Here is a 17,947-nt window from a genome sequence, read left to right as displayed (position 1 = left end):
TGTATAAGTGACGGTGTGTAGGTGATTACCCCACTGCTTCAGTTTCGTGCAACTCACGGCCACTAGCGACGGCGGCGGAGACGCACACCTGAAAGAAAGGCATTGTACTTTCAGGGGTCATCGAAGACGGGTCTGTGCACTGAATCAGTCGAGAAATAGAAATAGGGAACCTCAATGTGGTTTCCTAGTTTTTTGTCTGGCATTTCTAACTGTTGTGACAGTGTGAGGAGGCGATGTCGAAGCCGGTGAAGAGGCAGCGACCTGTTGTCTCCGACCGGCCTCAGAATACGAAGGCCGCGCAGCCGCCTAAGCCAAAGAAGGCAAAAGGCAGGGGCGCCAGAGGAAAGCCCCAGGGAGGGGTGAAGACGGGCAAGGCCAGAAAAAAGAAGTCCGCCAACACACGGGCTCCAGGTTGATACGAATAGGCCACTTAGGCACCCTGCCTCGTCACGAATCCGCTAGAAAGTTTCGGACAGGGGAACCTGCTGAGCGCGCCGCATATCCACACTCCGCCGGCCCATTTTATTTTTTTTCGTGGGTCGGGATTGCTGTTGGGTGTGTGGCGTAACCAAGTCACGAGCACCGGAGTTCATTCCCTAAGAAAACCCTTCTGTGTCAGGGGCACATACCCACATTGCTGGCGGCAAAGCATCTCCACTTACGACGTTCATGTGACGCGAACATGCTCCATCGGAGTTGGAAACTGCTGAGTATCGTCAGCTATGTCATGATCGCCCCTCTTCCTGCAGCTGCACCGCAGGGACTTTTTTTTGAACGCTTAGCAGCACGTAGGTGGAAAGGCGGCCGATCGCCACTGGCTTTTCAGCATGCCTGGAATGGGGCACCCCAAGGGCGTCCCGCAGGGCCCCTTTCCGGTTTCGATGGCACATTCGGTTTCGTGCGCCGCACTCTACTGAAAGCTCGTTTCTCGTGGGCCGGCTTGCTGGACGCGAAAACAGTTTCAAAAAGAGCGTACGGTCCGAGTGGCAAGCGCCAAGGTGGCCCGCTTGCCACGGCTGGTAAATATACTTGAACGAGTGCAGGCAGTGTCTTCTCATTTAAGGCAAGTCGTCTGATCACGCCTCTTCCAGTTGGCGCATCTGCGGGTTTGTCTGCAAAGGTGAAGATTCAAATCCTGTCCCTCAGAAAGGACCTACAACGGCGGACCCCAGACCCACGCCGTAGTGTGCAGTCATAAAAGCCAATTTGCCGCGCCGACGGCCTGGCTTCAGTACGACCTGTAAGGGAGCCCGGGGGCCGCAACGTTCAACTCGTATCCAAAGCCGGAGCTCCTCAGGAAGAAAGGTGGTGCGGACGGCGAGATAAAAGAGCCTGCGGCCTTGCCCGAGGTGCGGGAAAGGGCCGCAGCAGGCTGCCGTGCAGATTTGTTCCAGAAAACAGGATACACAACAGCGCTAGCTTTTGTTGAAGCTGGGCTGCCGTAGGTCCGCACCTCGAGGTGCGACTGTTGAGGTCTACATGGCTAGTATAGTGAGCCGTGTCTTCCGTAAGAACGTTCACTCAAATGCACGCTATCCTTTTCGAGGCACCAAATGAGCAGAAGAAGCCACAGAATGGCTTTTGCGGCGGGCCGGACTGGGGCTTCCTTTGAAGCTCGCGCAGATTCCGTATGCATTTGGAGACCCGTGTCGCGAAGTCCCCACAAAAACCTGGGGCAGTCGTCTTCTGCAGAATCGCATGCCCGGTCCGTGGCCTCAACAGACTGCTGATCGCAAGCACGCGTAGTTGGTAACTAGTGATTCGAGGGGCACGAAACATCTGAAAAAGCTAGGTTTGTGTGAGCAGCGAAGAAAAGGCCGGTTACTGAAGACAGAGACTTCCGGTCGTGAGCGCTCAAAACGCGAGTCTCGAATCTGGGTAGGTCTTCATCTTCTCGTTGTCCGAAGCCGGACAAGCCGATAAGCGTGTGCCGGGAACCTGTCGGGAACAATCTGATCGCTTGGAACTTGGGAGTTCCGCAAGAGGCCTGACGATCCGCCGCCAGACAAGGTTCGTTCCCCACTGTCCCCCCTCCTTGCGGCAGGCTGACCGCGTAGCTGAGTGGCGTACGCTCTCCGATCCCAGGTCTTGGCTTATCCCACCACCAGGACAGCTGCCACATTTAATTTCTACGGCAACCAGATCTTGCATGCGGACAAGTGGGCGGCGGCTGCATCTGAGAGTGTCACTATTTTGTTCAGGGCGGCTCGCGTCGCGGGTCTTGATTTCCTTGTCGGGGCACGTATGGTGTCGCCTTCCTGTGTGCCTACCTGGTCTGCATAGGACTCAGCTGAGGACTTGTCCGGCCGTCTATCGTGTGGATAGTCTCAGGTGTCGTCGCGATGGCAGTCTCCACGAAGGTTAATGAGCAGCTCAAGCCATCTTTGAAGGCTTTGGAAGTCCCGTGCCGCCTACTTCTGGGTCCGGGACCGTCAAACTCGCACCCGGAGGTGCTCCGAGCTATGGGCTTAACTGCCCTTGGGTACCTCGACCCCGCATTCATGCAAGTTCTCGAGGACATTCAAGCATTGCTCCGTTATGTCTGGCAGACGAAGAATGAGACCACGCTTTGCGTCAGTGGGACCGGCTCCGCTGCCATGGAAGCTTGCTTAGCGAACGTTGTAGAGAAAGGAGATGTCGTGCTGGTGGCGGTTTGCGGGTATTTTGGCAATAGACTGGTGGAAATGGCTCGCCGTTATGGAGCCGATGTCCGCATCATAAACAAACCATGGGGACAATCTTTTTCTTTACAGGAGCTTCGCGAAGGTCTGCAAGAGCATCAGCCTCGTCTACTTTGCATTGTCCACGTAGAAACGTCCACTGGCGTGCTACAGCCGATGGATGGCGTAGGCGCGCTGTGTCGGGAATTTGACTCATTATTGCTTCTTGACACAGTGACTAGCCTGGGAGGCGTTCCGATTCATCTGGATGAGTGGGGTGTTGATCTTGCGTATAGCTGTAGTCAAAAGGCTCTCAGTGCTTCCCCAGGGGCGTCCCCATTGACAGTCAGTCCCCGCGCTCTCCAGAAAGTCGCTGCACGCCAAACGAAAGTGCCTAACTGGTACCTGGACCTCTCACTTCTACAAAAGTACTGGCAGACGCCTCACCAATATCACCATACCCCGGCAATTGCATCCTACTACGGGTTGAGGGAAGCGCTCCGCGTGGTAACTGATGAGGGTCTTTCAGCTTGCTGGCAGCGCCACCAGGACAGTGCGGAGTATATGCACTCCGAGCTTGAGAAGCTCGGCTTGACCGTGCATGTTGAAAAACCCTGGAGGGCACCTACTCTCACAACCGTTCGCATTCCCGACGGCATCGACGCAAAGGCACTGGCGGCACGGCTTCTCGTGGAAGACAACATCGAGATTGGCAACGGAATCGGTGATCTTGCGGGCAAGGTGTGGCGCATAGGTCTCATGGGTCACAACAGTCGGCGTGAAGTGGTCGACAAGCTGATAACAGGGCTTCGTAGGACGCTTGGCTGAGATGTGATTCTGTCTCTTCCGGCGTCGGCGCAGTGTCCGATCTTCTGCCCAGGTTTACTGGAATTTCTTTTTTCTGACGCGCGAGACCCGTGGTCATCATTTCGAAGCGTGGTGTTCGAAGTTTTTCACTGTTCTCGGGTATGCGTCGGACAGGTGGGAAGCCATGGCCAAGTTTTCCCTCATTGCTCATTGAGCCTTGAGCATTGTCGACATATCGTTATTCCCGTGCGACCTAGCACGGGGGCTGCTTTCGGAATGCGTTTGTCTCGTGCGCAGAAAGCACACAGCTGCGGTGGCCTGCTCTGATCCCAGATCCATAAGAGACTCGTTCGACGGCGTGTTTTTTGTAAACTGGTATTTTCTCAATGGGGCTATTCCTGCTCTAAATCTGTCTAGCAGCCGTGAGAGCGGCCATGTGGTTGTGAACTGTCGCAACCACCACAACCTTGACGGGTATGTAGCAGAGGAGCGAACGCTGGCACACATTACTTCGCCGACCTCGTGCACAGTTTGCACACAACGTCAGGCTTGAGTCACCATAGAGGAGGCATCTGACGTGGCGGGGTGGGCCTGGTACGGAAGACCGGGGGGAGCATACATCGCGAGGCATGTCTCAATTCTGGGGGCATCACTATGTCCCTACTGTATTCCTACCAGATAGGAGAATCTGTAAGACGTCTCGGATCTACCTAGGTATGGGTCGTGCGGCCCGGGGGAATGCCACTAGTGCTGGCAGTTCGGTGGTCTGGTAACCACAACAGTCACTTAAAAAGAAGAGCAACACCGAAGCCGCGTCCATGCGGGGCTACGGCAGCATCTCTAGTGTGCCGCACTAAGTCAGTTAGATGCCTGCGGGTAGGCCAGCGGACCACCGCCTTCGTGGGCGCAGTCTGTGCAGATGGCACGGTTGACCACCAAGTCTGAGCTGTCCAATGTCTTTGCCTGGCTCGCTGCTCTACGTAGTCCATATAGCAGGCTACGTACGTAAGGCTCGCCGGCACGTGTGCGGCGAGGCCCTCTTGAGAGGCGGGCCGGAACCACAACGCTGCGTCACCACAGCGGCTGATCATGTCCTAGAAGTGCCGACGACCTCGAACGCCTGCTGCAGTGCAGCCGTGCAGACTTGTGCTCACCGTAGTTGGGCAGCCTAGCAGTGCAGTAGACATCTGTGGGGAGATCCCCACACACGGAGCGGCGCTGCTTGGACGCCGGGAAGCATCGATCCGGCGAGGAGCTGCTCTTTTGATGAACAGCCGCTTTCCCCGAATCGCTGCTCTTTCGTCGCGGGAGGCTCAAGGAGCGGTCGGGTGAGGCAGTTCGGTCTTCCGGAGGTTGGGCTGGCCGGGGCGGTCGCAGACTTGCGATGTCGTTACCCACACAGGCTGTACTAGCTAGAACGCGGAGCTACACTGTTGCTTTGAGGTTTGTTCGCACCCGGCCCTAGTACAAACATCCGCCTGCTGGTTACTCTTACCCGAACGTGTTGATGACAGTGTTTTGTCCGCTCTGTCCGTCCCGGGAAGATAAACTGGTGTAGCTCGTGCTGGCCTCGAAGACTGCACTACCAGGCAAAATGGTAGCGGAAGCGCAGTTCTCCGCATGCACCAGAGCCCCCCTACGTGCCCCCAACGAGCCATGGCTAGAACGAGGCTTGTTTGACGGTGAGTAAGCTCACGTACTGGCCTAGTGAGGGAGGGAGAAGGGATCGAAACTGGTCTTCGCTGATCGGTTCGTGACAACGGAAACAGGGAGTTAAAAGACGGAGGCTGCTAGCCGGCTTCTTTCCTCTCCTTACCCAAGGCTTCGAAATACTTTACCTGTCTTGCAAGTCCCTGGTTAGGCACGAGAGCGGCAATCTCCTAACCTCCGCATCGAACCTGCCGGTATCCCGTAGAGTAGGTTGTTTGGAGTCCACCAAGGGTTGTGCTGGTGGCTGGTAGCCTGGAGAAACCTCCTAAGCAGCCACAACTTCGGACGCAAGTCGCATAGAGTAGGCGATCGCGCCAGGTGCTGCCGCCGTGTTCATTTTCTCACTTCGTAGCCGTCACCTCGCATCACACCAACCCGTGAACCTAAAGGGGGCCTGCACGCGGATTGCGACGAGCGTGGCGCTCCAGCCCTGGACCAGTATGATGAAAACAGAGAGTACGTGTCTTACGGGACTAGAGGTAACCGTATCATGTGAAGGGGTAACTCTTTCGCAGGCGCTGCTGGACTGCCCTCCTTCAAGACCACGCCGTCCGAGAAGAAACACCTTCCATCCCCAAGGGGCAAAGCGGAGGAGGTGCCACGGAGGTGCTTGGTACACTGGAGTCTTGTGCACACTTTCTCCAGGCTTACTGAGCAGCTGTGCATCCAGCAACCCTTTCAACGGAGTCATGTACATGAGAGCATCGATAGCGAGTCCACAAAGTTCACAACTATTAGACGGCCAAAACCCCTTTGTCGTCTCTCTTGTCCCTGTACTAGATGCATCCACCAAAACTCGAGTGCCTGCCAGTCACATGGTGGCGCAGTGGACCGCAGCTGCACCTGCGTAGGCTGCTACACTTTTGCTCGCGGACCGGGCTGAGCGAGTGGCTATGCACATCCGCTTAAAGCGCGACCATGCATCCGCTCCTCTTTCCTTCAGGGCTAAAAGAACATTTCACTCTCCACTCCACGATAACTCTGGGTACAGTAGTCTTGAGAAGGAGTTTGGTGCCAAGGCTAGAGGTATGGTATCGCGTCTGCGGTGGAGGGCAATCGTCATCTCGCAAGTAGGGCTTCTCCTTTCAAGTTGTGCAGGATATTTCACTAGCGATCCAGTCCTAACTTGACAGCCGCGCTTCACCCGCAACAGCCCGGTTTGTGGTACCATGCCTCCTGAGCGCGCCGGGCCCCAGCGCTCGCTTCTCTCGACCTGCCGCCACTTCGGACACCCCCACCATGAGTGTGCGCGGACTGACTGCTGAGACCCCCTTCGCAAAAGCCCAAACAGTGGCGATGCTAAACCTCCTCGTATTCTGCCTAATGTACTTTCCAGGTGAAGCCGGCACGCGCCACCACAATCTACCTCGAAGCAACAGCGGGCACTAGTCATGCGACTCCACGAGTGAAGCGTAGCTACTGGTAGTCTGTAGTGATCTGACTTTGCCAAACAGTTCGGAGGAACTCTATTTTTCCTTGTTGAATTCAGGGACTTTTTCTCCAGCTTTTCCTCCTAGTGACCGAGGACTCGCCGAGCGGGCCTGGAAAGCAACTCCAACAAGCTGTCATTGTTTTCTTCCTAGGAACAGAGGCGGCGGCTCTGTCAGGTGAGAAGCACGACGCCGGCCACAGCCTGTCCACTCTCTAAATGGCGATGTCGCACCATGAGTCCGGCGGCCGCGCCTCCGATAGCTTTACGCAGGTGTCCCCGCGGAGACAAGATCAGAATCTCTGAAGTCAGGTGGCGATTCGGGGCGGGACTCGCACACAACGCTGCGGCCCGTGCCTGCCTAGTAGCTTTGTCAGCCTATGCAACTGGCTCATCCGCCAGGCTTGCCGGACAAGAGCTGCCGTAGTACTCCGGCCGCGGAGAGCGGAGGCTCAGGACACGAATGTCGGAAGCCGGCTGCTAGTCAGTTTCAGTGTATGTCGGGACACGAATGCGTTACTAAGATATCCGGACTCGTGCCGATGTGACGCGATATCGGCTCCTGAGAACGGATCTGTCAGGCACGTCGAAAAACACCGGGCACTAGATTTCCTCGGAGGCTTCCCACGGCGTGGTGCGGTTCTCACGTGCACGGTGACAGATCTGTGATGTAGCCAACGTACATAACTTGCTTGGCGCTGTCACATGTGCAGTTCTGCTTGCAGTCGTTCAAATCCTGCCCGAGACCAAAGTGAGGTCCCCACTAAAGAAGTCAGGCAGGAATGCAAGCCTGAAACCACAGCGCCACTGTACAACGGCAGAGTGGTCTGGTGCGGTTGACAGTGGAGAAGCCCACCTGGTCCGGGTCACTACGTTCTGTCACGGCAACAGCGCCCCCGTTGTCTCTTCGTTCAAATGACAGATGTTGTTTTAAAGATATCGCGGTGCCCCCTGAAGATTTACGAAGAAGTGCAGCGCGACAAGGCACACCAGGTTCGGACTCCAGGCTGAAGAGTGCATTGGTTTTAATGCCTCAGCTTGCCCATTTCCTCAGAGAAAATTCTTTCTTCAAAGTCTAGCGGCTCCACCGGTAAAGCACCGCGAAGATAGGTATAACACATACAACCACGTGCTGAGCGGCTCTTGGCAGTGAAGTGCAAAACTGGGAGTTCGCCGATGAGACAAAAGCTTCGAACTGTGCGGCTGGAGTTCGCCGACGGGAGCATAACGTTCAAATCGCGCGGCCGCGGAAGAGCCGCGCCTGTGTGCAGTCCCTCACGCGCCCGTATGAAGGCTCAGACGGGACCGCACACCGGCGCGCGTCTTCCAGGGCGGCGCAGTTTGGACGTTGTGCTCTCGTCGGCGAACTTCAGAAGCTTTGCACTTCACCGAAAAGAGCAGTCCAGCATGTGACGTGGTATTTTACTCTCTGTAGGAGGCTTGTCGGGAAGTGAGGGACCTCAACGAATGGTGAGCAGTGTAGCCGCGAGCTCGCGCGTCACCGCGGGGCATTTTACTCGCTGTAGGAGGCTTGTCGGGAAGTGAGGGACCTCAACGAATGGTGAGCAGTGTAGCCGCGAGCTCGCGCGTAACCGTGGGGCTTCCGCTGTTTGCAATTCTAGTAGTATTGCTGCTAACTGATGACAGAGGGGTCGCTCGAAATCGAGAAGCCTGCCCGACCGTCTAAGGTAGAGAAACTTCTCTTTCCCAAAACGACATCCTGATTGCCCGGCTTGGCCGGATAGCACGATCTCAACAGTGTTGCGGTGCAACGGTTCCCACTTCTCACGACTGCGACGGACTGATGTGAAACTTCTAGCCATACGCGTCGACGCCGTCATCTATCGCAGGGGTAGTGGCCCGTTTAAACTTGTGCACCTCAGGGGAACAGATCTTTATTACGAAGAAGAACAAAAGGAGACAAAGGGGGACAGTGCTCCCCCCTCGGGCGGCAGGGGAACGAGGCCGCCTAAAGGAGGGCCTTTGGGAAATACTTCTCAAGAGGCAGGCCCGGCGAGCCAAGGACAAGCACCACCAGACGAGAAGAGCGGTAGGCGAGTTCGGCGCCCAGTCAAGGCCTGATAAGAACAAAAGTGGACTCCTTGCTTTTGCACCGATCGCAAGCCGCATATGACGAACTCCAGCAGCATCGTTGATGCGAAGCGAACCTTTTCAAATCTGATAGCATCTTGCGCAAGTAAATCTGCTACGTGGGCTTAACATAGCTCCAAGCTGGCGAGAGTCCGCAACCGTATGAACGAACTGCAGACAGGTCCTCATATAGCTGCAACAGAGGTGGCCCATGAGAGTGTCCAGTGTGTATTTGAACGAGAAATCCTTCTTCTTTGAACGCAGTGAATCCACGTCCACTTGTCACCCTCGGTATAGCAGTGACTGCAACCTTTCATGCATCACACGCGAAACACGATGAACTGGGCGTTGCCAGGAACCGGAATGCTGGTTGACACTTCCACGTTCGACCGGGCCACACTTCGGTGTGTAGACCGAACCTGGAAGACGCGTGAAGCAGTGTTGAAAGCCTGCAGCTCCGGATGCCGACGCAAAAGAAGCTGGCGCTGTCCACGAAGCCGTGGAATCAGCTCTGCTCTCGACCGCAGGAGAACCTGGTGACATTGACAAAGTGCATTGGCTGGCCCCGCGTGATCCATTCTCTTCTGACGTTCCGGATACGCTTAAACCGGCGAACTCTTTGTACCCCTCGCAGTTTTCACCGTTCACCCCATTGGGCACGACGGCGGTACGTAAGGCTCGTTGCCTTGTCACAAACCGGCAAAGCGCTCCACGTGTCCGCTGCACTCTGGCCCTTTCTTGGGAAGCTCAGTATTTCGGTGTCCTCTGTAACACACACCTCAACGGGACAAAGACCATACCGCTGCCGGCCGGAATCTGCTCCACTTCGGACTCCATGCCATTCATCTTCGTGATGTATAGCGATTGGTTAGAATCCTTGAAAGAACAGATTCGGAAACAAGGCATTACCAGTTCAAATAATCTTCGAGAAGATTCGTAGGCTTTTCTCCTTTTCCCGTGCTAGCTTTGGCGCTTTGGCCGGCTGACCCATGCGGTCGTGAGGAGGCCATCACGATGACCGGCTGTGCCAATTTTGCCGTCCGGGTGCCCGTTGTAACTATTTCCTTCTCTCGGCACCCGTGGTCGTTCGCCCGTGTGTCCCCCTCGGATACCGCAGCCCGACACCTAGATTAAAACCAAAGTACTGAGAGACTGGAGTCGCGAACAAGACAACGCCGTCGGGGGCGTTTGCGACTGCCTCGCAGTCGAAGGAATTTCACGGTTCATCAGCAGCGTCTCTAAAGAACACTATCAACAGCTCCGCACAGACGCTGGTCCGACGACAGCATCCAAAAAAAAAAGCTTCTAGGTGCACTACACTTCACGAGCTCGGCACATGCTCCTGTTTGAGTAGAGCCGAGAGAAAAAGCTAAGGGCTACTGCCCCATTGCCGAGAGGGAACGCGAGGCTCACTGACACGCTCACGCGTCGCTTGCCCCCCGAACTGGGAAATGTCAAGAAAAAAAATTGTTTTCTATACACATGACGCACAGAGGTCTACTGAAAGCTAAATACGTGTTGCGCGGGCAACCACACCTTAACAGAAGTGTGAGTCCGCAATCACTGTGTGCAGAAACAATCCCTCGGGACACGTGATGTAAGCAGAAACGGCCACATCCTGCGAAGTGCCAAGCGTAGTGCATGACATGGGTTCGGAATCTCTTCTACACCGTTCGATATTTTCCTGATGTCGCGTCGAGCCCATGGCTTTTGTTGCTCTTTGGTGTTCAAGCAGGCCCGCGGGTTGGAGAGTGTGATACGTTCACATTCCCCGGACTTCCCCCTGCGCCCTTCCTCCTTTTCCCAGTGCACGCATTCCCCCACCCCTCAGTAAAAAACTTTAGCAACATCGTGGATCCTGGCATTCTAAGCGCTCTAGGCCCCTGAGAGGAGGGTACGAATACAGACTTGCGCAACCACGAACGTAGCCTAGCCCACTACGAGAAATGTGTGGCTGCTCACTTTGCTAAACACTACAGCTGATCCACAAGAGATCGCTTCTCTCTCGCGCCTACATATCTATGTGAGCAGACTTCGGTCACTTGAACTTACTCTCCCCGCCACACCAGCGTTGCCATGTGTCCCGAACACGGGCGCCGCCCTACTTGAGACGTGATGCCCCAGACTCAAGGTTACATTGAGATGCAAGTTCACCCGCCCTCCCCGCAGAAGCGAAACCCCGCAGTCCCTGCAACAAGTATCGGCTCATGCACTCGTCATGCCCGTTGTCTTCTAGAGAGTGTCCAGGCAGTAGGCACGCCGCTGTCGACGACCTAACCTTTCAAGAACAAAAAAACTGCGGCTTCTATTCTCCCTCAAAATACTCTTCACTGTTTCTTTTTAGCACACCTGTTTTCCTTTCTTTTCTCTGGGCATGAACCGTGTACTCTTGGAATCACCTCCGCTTCCATAACACCGAAAAGCAAAGACAAGCACTTGGTGCAAACTGCTCTCCGTGGACGATGCATCACGCGAAGAGAAAAGAAAGCCGCTTTCTCCGCCTGCCACTGACTTTTCTCTTTTGACAATCTTAGCCCACATGTGAACAGAGGAACGGATGGAACTATACGCGTCTATCTGAATTCAAGCATGTACAGACATCCTCTAAAACAACCAACTAACCAGGGGACTTTTCGTACATCTACCCAAGGGAGCAGGTGAGAGACAGATCAGGTGTCTGTACTCTTGTTGTTCGAGTCTTAATTGTTCCTTTCTTTGGAAGTTGGTACCTCAGGCATCTGCATATAAGGCCTTCCGCAGCCATGATATGTCCCCCATATGTCTGGGATTCCTCATATGAGCATAAAGAAGAATTGCACACACCACAAGGCATACAGATGCTACCACTAGGTAGGCAATTCCAAGGAAGGAATTCCGTCCGCCTAACCAGGAAGCCTGTGATATCACCACATACTTCTTCCCTGAAAGAACCAAGCAAAGACACAAAAAACAAAGACAACTTGATTTCAAGAACCGAGACCTGACAGCCGTCAGATAATTTTCTCGTGCCAAATGATACACAGCTTCAGCTTATCCCTTTGCAGGCTCCCACGCGGGGCCAACAACGAAGAGATCGACGCGCACTAGACACCACATTGAGTGAAGATGTCTGTTAAACTGTATACCTTTCACCGACTCGTAATGATTGTTTCTGAAAGTCTATCATACAGTCAACATTCCTGTGTCGAGCTACAAAGGTTAGGGTTCTCGAGATATCCAGACCCGGGAGATGGCCAACACGACCCGCTCACTGTCTCTGTCCACTGACTTGGTCCTTCATCCACGCCCCATTTTCAGCGTCTTCTAGAGCAATCCGCCCAAGAGGAAACAACAGTGTGAACATGAACGGCGTTGTCCCTTCGCATAAGCAGCCCTTTTCTCAAGAGCGTATATCGGTCGATGAAGGTAAAGAAGAGGGGAACGGTAACAACTGTCTCTCACAGCTGCTGCAAGACACCCTGACAATAGAACTGTACGGTAGACGATGGTGACGAAATCTGTGAAGACCACAGTGCCTTCCCTGATTGCCAGAACCACGAATTGTCACAGGTGGGGAAGATCAATGATATCCTGCAAATCCAAGTCTCTTAACATGGCTTCGCTTTCTTCGAAGACACCTGCAGGCTCACTACCCGGCGATATCCACCACGCACACTGATGAGAGGGTGGATCTCTGAAAAGACGGGGTGGAGGCTCCCGCGCGAAGGTTGTTCGTTGCGAATCCTGGGACGGACTCGAACGTGTGGTTCCTTTGATAATGAGTACAGTGTACGTACACTCATGTGGAGATTCCCGTAGAGATCAGAAGCCCTAGAAAAGAGGTCCGTGCGTAACTGAATATCTTACCCCCGAAGGCTTTGACATCGTAGGTGTTTTCAGGTATCTTGACGTACACAGGTAACGTCAAGGGACTCTCTTCTATTTTCCCGTAGATCTTTCGAAACTTGGGTAAGGCAGCCTCTCGCATCCACACAATGAAATGGCTGTTCTCCACGCCTTCACCGACACCTGCATCAGATCCACACAGGCGAGGCAAAGCAAGAGCACTTTTTTCCGTAGTATTTCAGCGTCCGCTAATGGGATGGCATCACACGTCCGACAGTGCCGAATCTTCTATCCAGGGAGTGCTGAACCAGGCTATGCGGGGCGGAAAGAAATCCCGAAGTGGACAAATGCTTCGCCATTTCTCCACATGGACAACGGTTCTTCACAGCTGGAGACTCTGAGAATGTACGTTGTCTGTACACCAGGGAAATGCACGTAGTTGTGAAGAAGTCTACGCTCGAGTGACCTAGCTGTAACTGGCAAACTGCGTGTGCAGTTACCAAGGCAGCGATACCCAGACACAGCGTTTAGCGAAGCCCACATCCGTGCTGCGCAGGAACTCAGCGGAACGCAAGTAACGGCTCTCGTCCTAGAAGCTTTATTCTACCGTACGGGGGGACACAAATGCAGATGGGACATTCAGAATGAAGCCCATGTGAGAGGACAGCCGAAGCAGTGAGCCAATCAGTCACTACTTTGCGAAACTAACCTGGCATGTCCATGTGAAGAGCCTTCCTCATGCGCTCAGAGAAAAGCCAGAAGTCAACTGAGCCTTCGGCTGCCTTTCGTTCGGCTTCAGATGGATTTTTAAATCGCGAGTTCAGATCGAAATGCCAGCAGATCGTCTCTCGAGTCTCATCCAACGGCACTGCTTCTTCTTTCTGCGGATCGCCATCCTTGAATCTAACAAGAGAAAATGAATCCGTGAAGACAGCCATCGCATTAAGACCACACGGATCCAATACTCGTCCGTCATCTGCAACGTAGCGAGGATCGCATGCCGTCTTCACTTCGCTTGGCTGCGTGTACACCTTGCCCTAAAGACAGGTGACACCACACGGAAAACAAAAGAAGCACTCGAAGATAGCCAGTGAGCGCTCACGGCGGGACCGGGAAATAGTTTTAAGGGAAAAGTGGCATGCCTTCTGTTCCGGTTGTGTCTTCGGAGCGAAGAAAGTGTAGCTGACTCTCTCTAGTCGACGGGCCGTCCAGTTTCCTCTACAGAACTTTGGTGTGTATTCCCCCTCGTGATATCAACCAAAAAAGACAAAAATAGCAGCACACAGAAGCGGGCATGCACCGTCACAGATTCGTCATCAGCAAACTGTATGTGCACATGTATGTATGCAGTGTATACAACGTCTGCCCTCGTTGCTACCCTGCCTGCCAAACACCCTGATAACCTATGGAATCTGATATTACACGTGTAGAGACAGATGATAACGAGGCCCTCCGACTGCAAGGTGAAGCAAGTCTCGCGGGAAGAACTTTTACCTGCAACTGCGGGTCTGAACGAGATTTCAAGTATCGCCTATGATTCTGATAGAAATTGGATAGTTCGTAAAAGAAATAAAGTTGCCCAGTTAGCTCCTGGATGCCAGAATCGGTGCAGTGCTCGGGACCAATCTGTGAACATAAGAAAAAAAGTAGTAGAGCCATGGGCTCAGGCTCTTTCTTAGTTTGGACGTACACCACGTGCACAACAGTCCGTGCTAGCAGGCTACACATCTTTCGTCTCACCCAGCGAAACATCCAGGATGGAGAACCGAGATACGACGGAGACCTGCCTTTGGTCACCCGCCGCACATACAAAATGCATCAGTCGACACCCGACAATTTCACGAGAACAGACCACCCGACCTTTGTTCTTTACGACTCGGACGTAGTTTTCCAAAGCCAGGCAGAGTCCTACTATGACAAAGTTTATGCGCCTGAACACACAGATCCTCGCGCTTTGACATGCATGCATACACATGTAAGCATACACACGCAAGTCCTCTACCACAACGTTCAATTCTACTTATACGCCGACCTACGTTTTGCTTTGCACTGTGTTCCGCGGCTTGCGGACACGGCCGGAAAATTCTTACTTGCTTGCGCCTTTCAGCGTGTGGAACCGCCGAGGCTGCGACGCGGTAGATGTAAGCGCTCACGCTTGGTGGCATCCACACTAAGGTAACTACTGGACAGAAAACACAACAGTAGGCTCCGGGTATAGTGTATACACAGGCCGACTACATGACGAGTACAAAGGAACACAGGAAATGGCGGGTGGATACACGCAAGACCGTGTGTTTACCTTGACGAGTGCTTCCTGTGCTGGAGCATTCGTGTAGTCGACTTTACATTCAATGATACGATTGGAAGTAACGAGAATAAGTACACCTAGCGCGAGCAAGACGAGGCCGGACAAGCCAACAATGGTGACGATGCGCTGGGGTGACAAGACTGGTTGCCATGCATGCATGCGCTGCTGCATGAAATCCGTGAAAGTCCTCTTCGGGCACGAACAGAAACGCCTTCTTCTCCCTCCTTTTTCTCCATCTCCACAACAGAAACATCCACCGCCTCCGGCGTCACTGTGCTGTATTCGGAAAGATACATACGCAGAAAAAACTTCACCGCCGTGTGCAAAGGCACTCGCACTCACGAACATGGCCTGTACAAGTACCCATCTGCTATAGCTTTACGACGTCATCGGAAAAGCAGTGTCTCTCCGACGCAGTGGGTACGCACAACAACCAGACTTCTCGAGACCCTGGACACGGGTAGCGCACGTTGCGGCGTTGAGGAACACATACTCAAGCCAGCAGAATGATACACATGTGGAAGCACGACAAGAACAGCTACAGATATGTCGGCTCGACGCACGGATCTGCAAGCAAAGATATGGACGTGTGCTGGAAGAACTACTGCGGCGGCGGGCACGAAAGGGTCGCTCGCCGTCGACCGAGCGGCCGGCACGCACTGCAGGCTTGGCGTGATTCCCTGCCATAGGCTCGTCTGCCTGTAGGTGCTCGGGCCAGTCAGTTCTGCGAGGTGGAAATTGCAGCAATCAGTATGGGAAAGCACGACTTCTCTCACGTCATCGGAAGGATGGTTATCAGATCTGGTATTCCTCCGCCCTGAGACTCGACACTTTTCTTCATTGCCCAGCCCAACCGGAACTTCAAGATATCCTGAAGACCCCGCATCTTGAGAGATCCGCGGTTCTGCCGAAGCCGCAGCACTAGCCTCTCCACCAGGAGAGATCTTTGATTGGTTTCTGAACATCTTCACGTCTGTCTCCGCTGTCTTATCAAAAGCTACACCTCACTGGGCGACGAGAAACCCGTCACTGAACTTAGCCTGCCGAAGAGGGCGAAAAAGATATGAGACGGCGAGACAGAAACAGACTACAGCTCCGCCAGAGCAGCAGCAACTGCTAGTACAAACCGGAAGTGGAAGGTGTCGGGGACAGTAGAAGACGCGAGTGTGTGGCTGGAGCCTTCTGCACCGGAGAACTCTTCCGTAGACGCACGAACAAGGGATGACTTGGCCAAAAAGAAGACGAGTAGGCCAGACCACAGCGGAGTAAAACAAATGTTCTCTCCTTGCACGGATACAGCTGCAAGTGCTTGTCGTGCTGCGCGATGTAGGACCAGCACCCCTTCAATCAGAAAGGCAAGTTCAGAGTACACAGGCATGCTCACATGCCGTCCAGAAGCCGCCTGAAGGAATAGACTGTGGGAGTTGCGGACAGGAAAGAGCGGGACGCGAGCGAAGTGAGGTGAAAGGACGGGCGGTACAAAGGAGCAAAGGCAATGGCACGACGGAGACGAGAGGTCCTCACAGGGGACGGGAAAGGTAAATGGAAAACAGAAAGAAAGCCTTCGGCTCCGAGACCAAGGACAACACTGGCTTCGCCCCCTGGGGCTGGCCACAGGGTTTCATAGTGCGTTTTAGCCAACGAGCCATCCCGAGACAATACACTTGACGGGAGACGTGACTGAGAACAGTGATATATATTTACGTGAGTTCGTTTGAACGTCTAGACGGCAACAATGCCCCGTCCCCATTCTCCCAGAGGCAGTGGAACAAGGACGTTACCGGAAAGCAACTGTGCACGACTGGAGACGATATGTCTTGGCAAGTGCTCCGTTCGAGAACATTCAAATGGAGAAAAAACAAGATGTCCGCACTGTTGAGCTGGAAAAAACAGGAGCCGTAAAACAAAACACCGGAGCGGGACTGCCAGCCGTGTTTGCTGCATGGCCATTCACGCAGCTGGTTGCGGCGGCAGAAGAAGCTAGAGGATAACTGCGGACCAAGAAAACTAGGATTCCGTCGACCCAAAGAAGCATTCCCAAGGGGGTGCCAAAAAAATGTCTTGCCGGCCAGTTTTATAGCTCAAATAGAGTGTGGCAAAACGGTCCCTGCAGCTATTGTCGCCTCGTAACGACCCCGTGAACATGGAAGGCGAGCGGAGCTCAGAAGGACCCCTTCGGTGGTCAAAGCATGCCAGGGCGAGGGACTGAAAGGCATTGGTGGACACGTCCTTTTTCGAAGAATGAAAACAGAGGGGAGGGCGGGGGGTCGGAGGACAGCCTGTGTGCTCTATGGACTGTCTCCTCATGGTATCATCAGAGAACTAGGCAAGCAAAAGGCTTGGTGGGACTTTTCACGCGAATCTCGCAAAGACGCATGCCACGCAGAATTCCAGTTACGCAGGGCGGGATCGACAGCTACTCGCAAGCAGGACACAGAGCCGTCGCTGCTTGGGGCAGCCAAGAAGAGGCCCGGAGACCCTGTACGCGCTTTACAGCTGCTACCTTGTCAACGCTGTATGCTGGACAATGCCGGGTGCCTCTCCCGGGATTTTTCCTTCTGTAAAGAACACTTTAGTCAAGTGCTTCCCTTGGACGTCGTACCTCTTCGTTCTTGTCACTCTAATTTAGGTTTCCGAAGAGCCCGGGGGCGTTCCTCCCAGTTGCGCTGCCCGTCTGAACTCCTTCGGATCAATGATTCACCCCTGGTGTGCCGGTCACACGGAGCAAATCAACACACGCCATGGCTGCGGCGCCCGTACTTGACCCGGGCTCGACTTCGCCCGCGACAAAATCCCAGCAGCGGCGGCAGGGGGTCTCGTGTGCATCTGCGTAGCGATGCAGTTTCAGGAGGTTAGACCTTAGCTGTACAACACGTCACGCTTGACCTGAGTGAGGAGGGAACAAAGAGATAAGATGCCCCTAGTGGCACGTATGCAGTAAAAGAAGCTGAACGAAAGGCGTAGCCGCTCGCTGTCGGCCCTTTAGATCTTTTTGCCCGAAGAAGTCCCGGTGAAGGACACGCCAGAGAGTATCATTCAAACGCTGAGCGGGGAGATGGGTAAACGGAAGCCTTGTCCCTTTCCCCCTGTTTCTTACCGCGCCGCCTTCTGGCGTAT

The 17,947-nt window shown here is 54.1% G+C and overlaps 2 protein-coding genes across 2 annotated transcripts; one reads left to right on the top strand and one right to left on the bottom strand.

Moving 5' to 3' along the window:
* Positions 1 to 2,134: 2,134 nt before the first annotated feature.
* On the top strand, positions 2,135 to 3,824 carry CSUI_007129 (alanine--glyoxylate aminotransferase). The gene has a single exon (XM_068067279.1). The coding sequence runs from the start codon at positions 2,343 to 2,345 to the stop codon at positions 3,486 to 3,488; it is 1,146 nt and encodes a 381-aa protein (XP_067920746.1). The 5' UTR covers positions 2,135 to 2,342; the 3' UTR covers positions 3,489 to 3,824.
* Positions 3,825 to 10,000: 6,176 nt separating this feature from the next.
* CSUI_007128 (lem3 cdc50 family) lies at positions 10,001 to 17,157 on the bottom strand. Its single transcript, XM_068067278.1, has 6 exons — positions 15,607 to 17,157; positions 14,822 to 15,106; positions 14,017 to 14,148; positions 13,232 to 13,559; positions 12,544 to 12,705; positions 10,001 to 11,618 (listed from the first exon to the last, which is right to left on the bottom strand). The coding sequence occupies exons 1-6, from the start codon at positions 15,793 to 15,795 to the stop codon at positions 11,428 to 11,430; spliced, it is 1,287 nt and encodes a 428-aa protein (XP_067920745.1). The 5' UTR covers positions 15,796 to 17,157; the 3' UTR covers positions 10,001 to 11,427.
* Between the last annotated feature and the right edge of the window lie 790 nt (positions 17,158 to 17,947).

The sequence above is a fragment of the Cystoisospora suis genome (genome assembly GCF_002600585.1).
Source record: "Cystoisospora suis strain Wien I chromosome Unknown contig_3686, whole genome shotgun sequence".
In the NCBI taxonomy this organism is placed as follows: Eukaryota; Apicomplexa; class Conoidasida; order Eucoccidiorida; family Sarcocystidae; genus Cystoisospora; species Cystoisospora suis.
The sequence above is the reverse complement of the archived record's forward strand: the minus strand, read 5'-3'. Positions and strand labels throughout refer to the sequence as shown.

Excerpts from the sequence above, each read along its gene's own strand:
- CSUI_007129 (XM_068067279.1), top strand. The coding sequence starts at position 2,343 with ATGGCAGTCTCCACGAAGGTTAATGAGCAGCTCAAGCCATCTTTGAAG.
- CSUI_007128 (XM_068067278.1), bottom strand. The coding sequence starts at position 15,795 with ATGTTCAGAAACCAATCAAAGATCTCTCCTGGTGGAGAGGCTAGTGCT. Across the intron at positions 13,560-14,016 it reads GTTCAGACCCGCAGTTGCAG|GGCAAGGTGTACACGCAGCC; the intron begins GTAAAAGTTCTT and ends ACCTGTCTTTAG. Across the intron at positions 11,619-12,543 it reads CGATGTCAAAGCCTTCGGGG|GGAAGAAGTATGTGGTGATA; the intron begins GTAAGATATTCA and ends TGGTTCTTTCAG.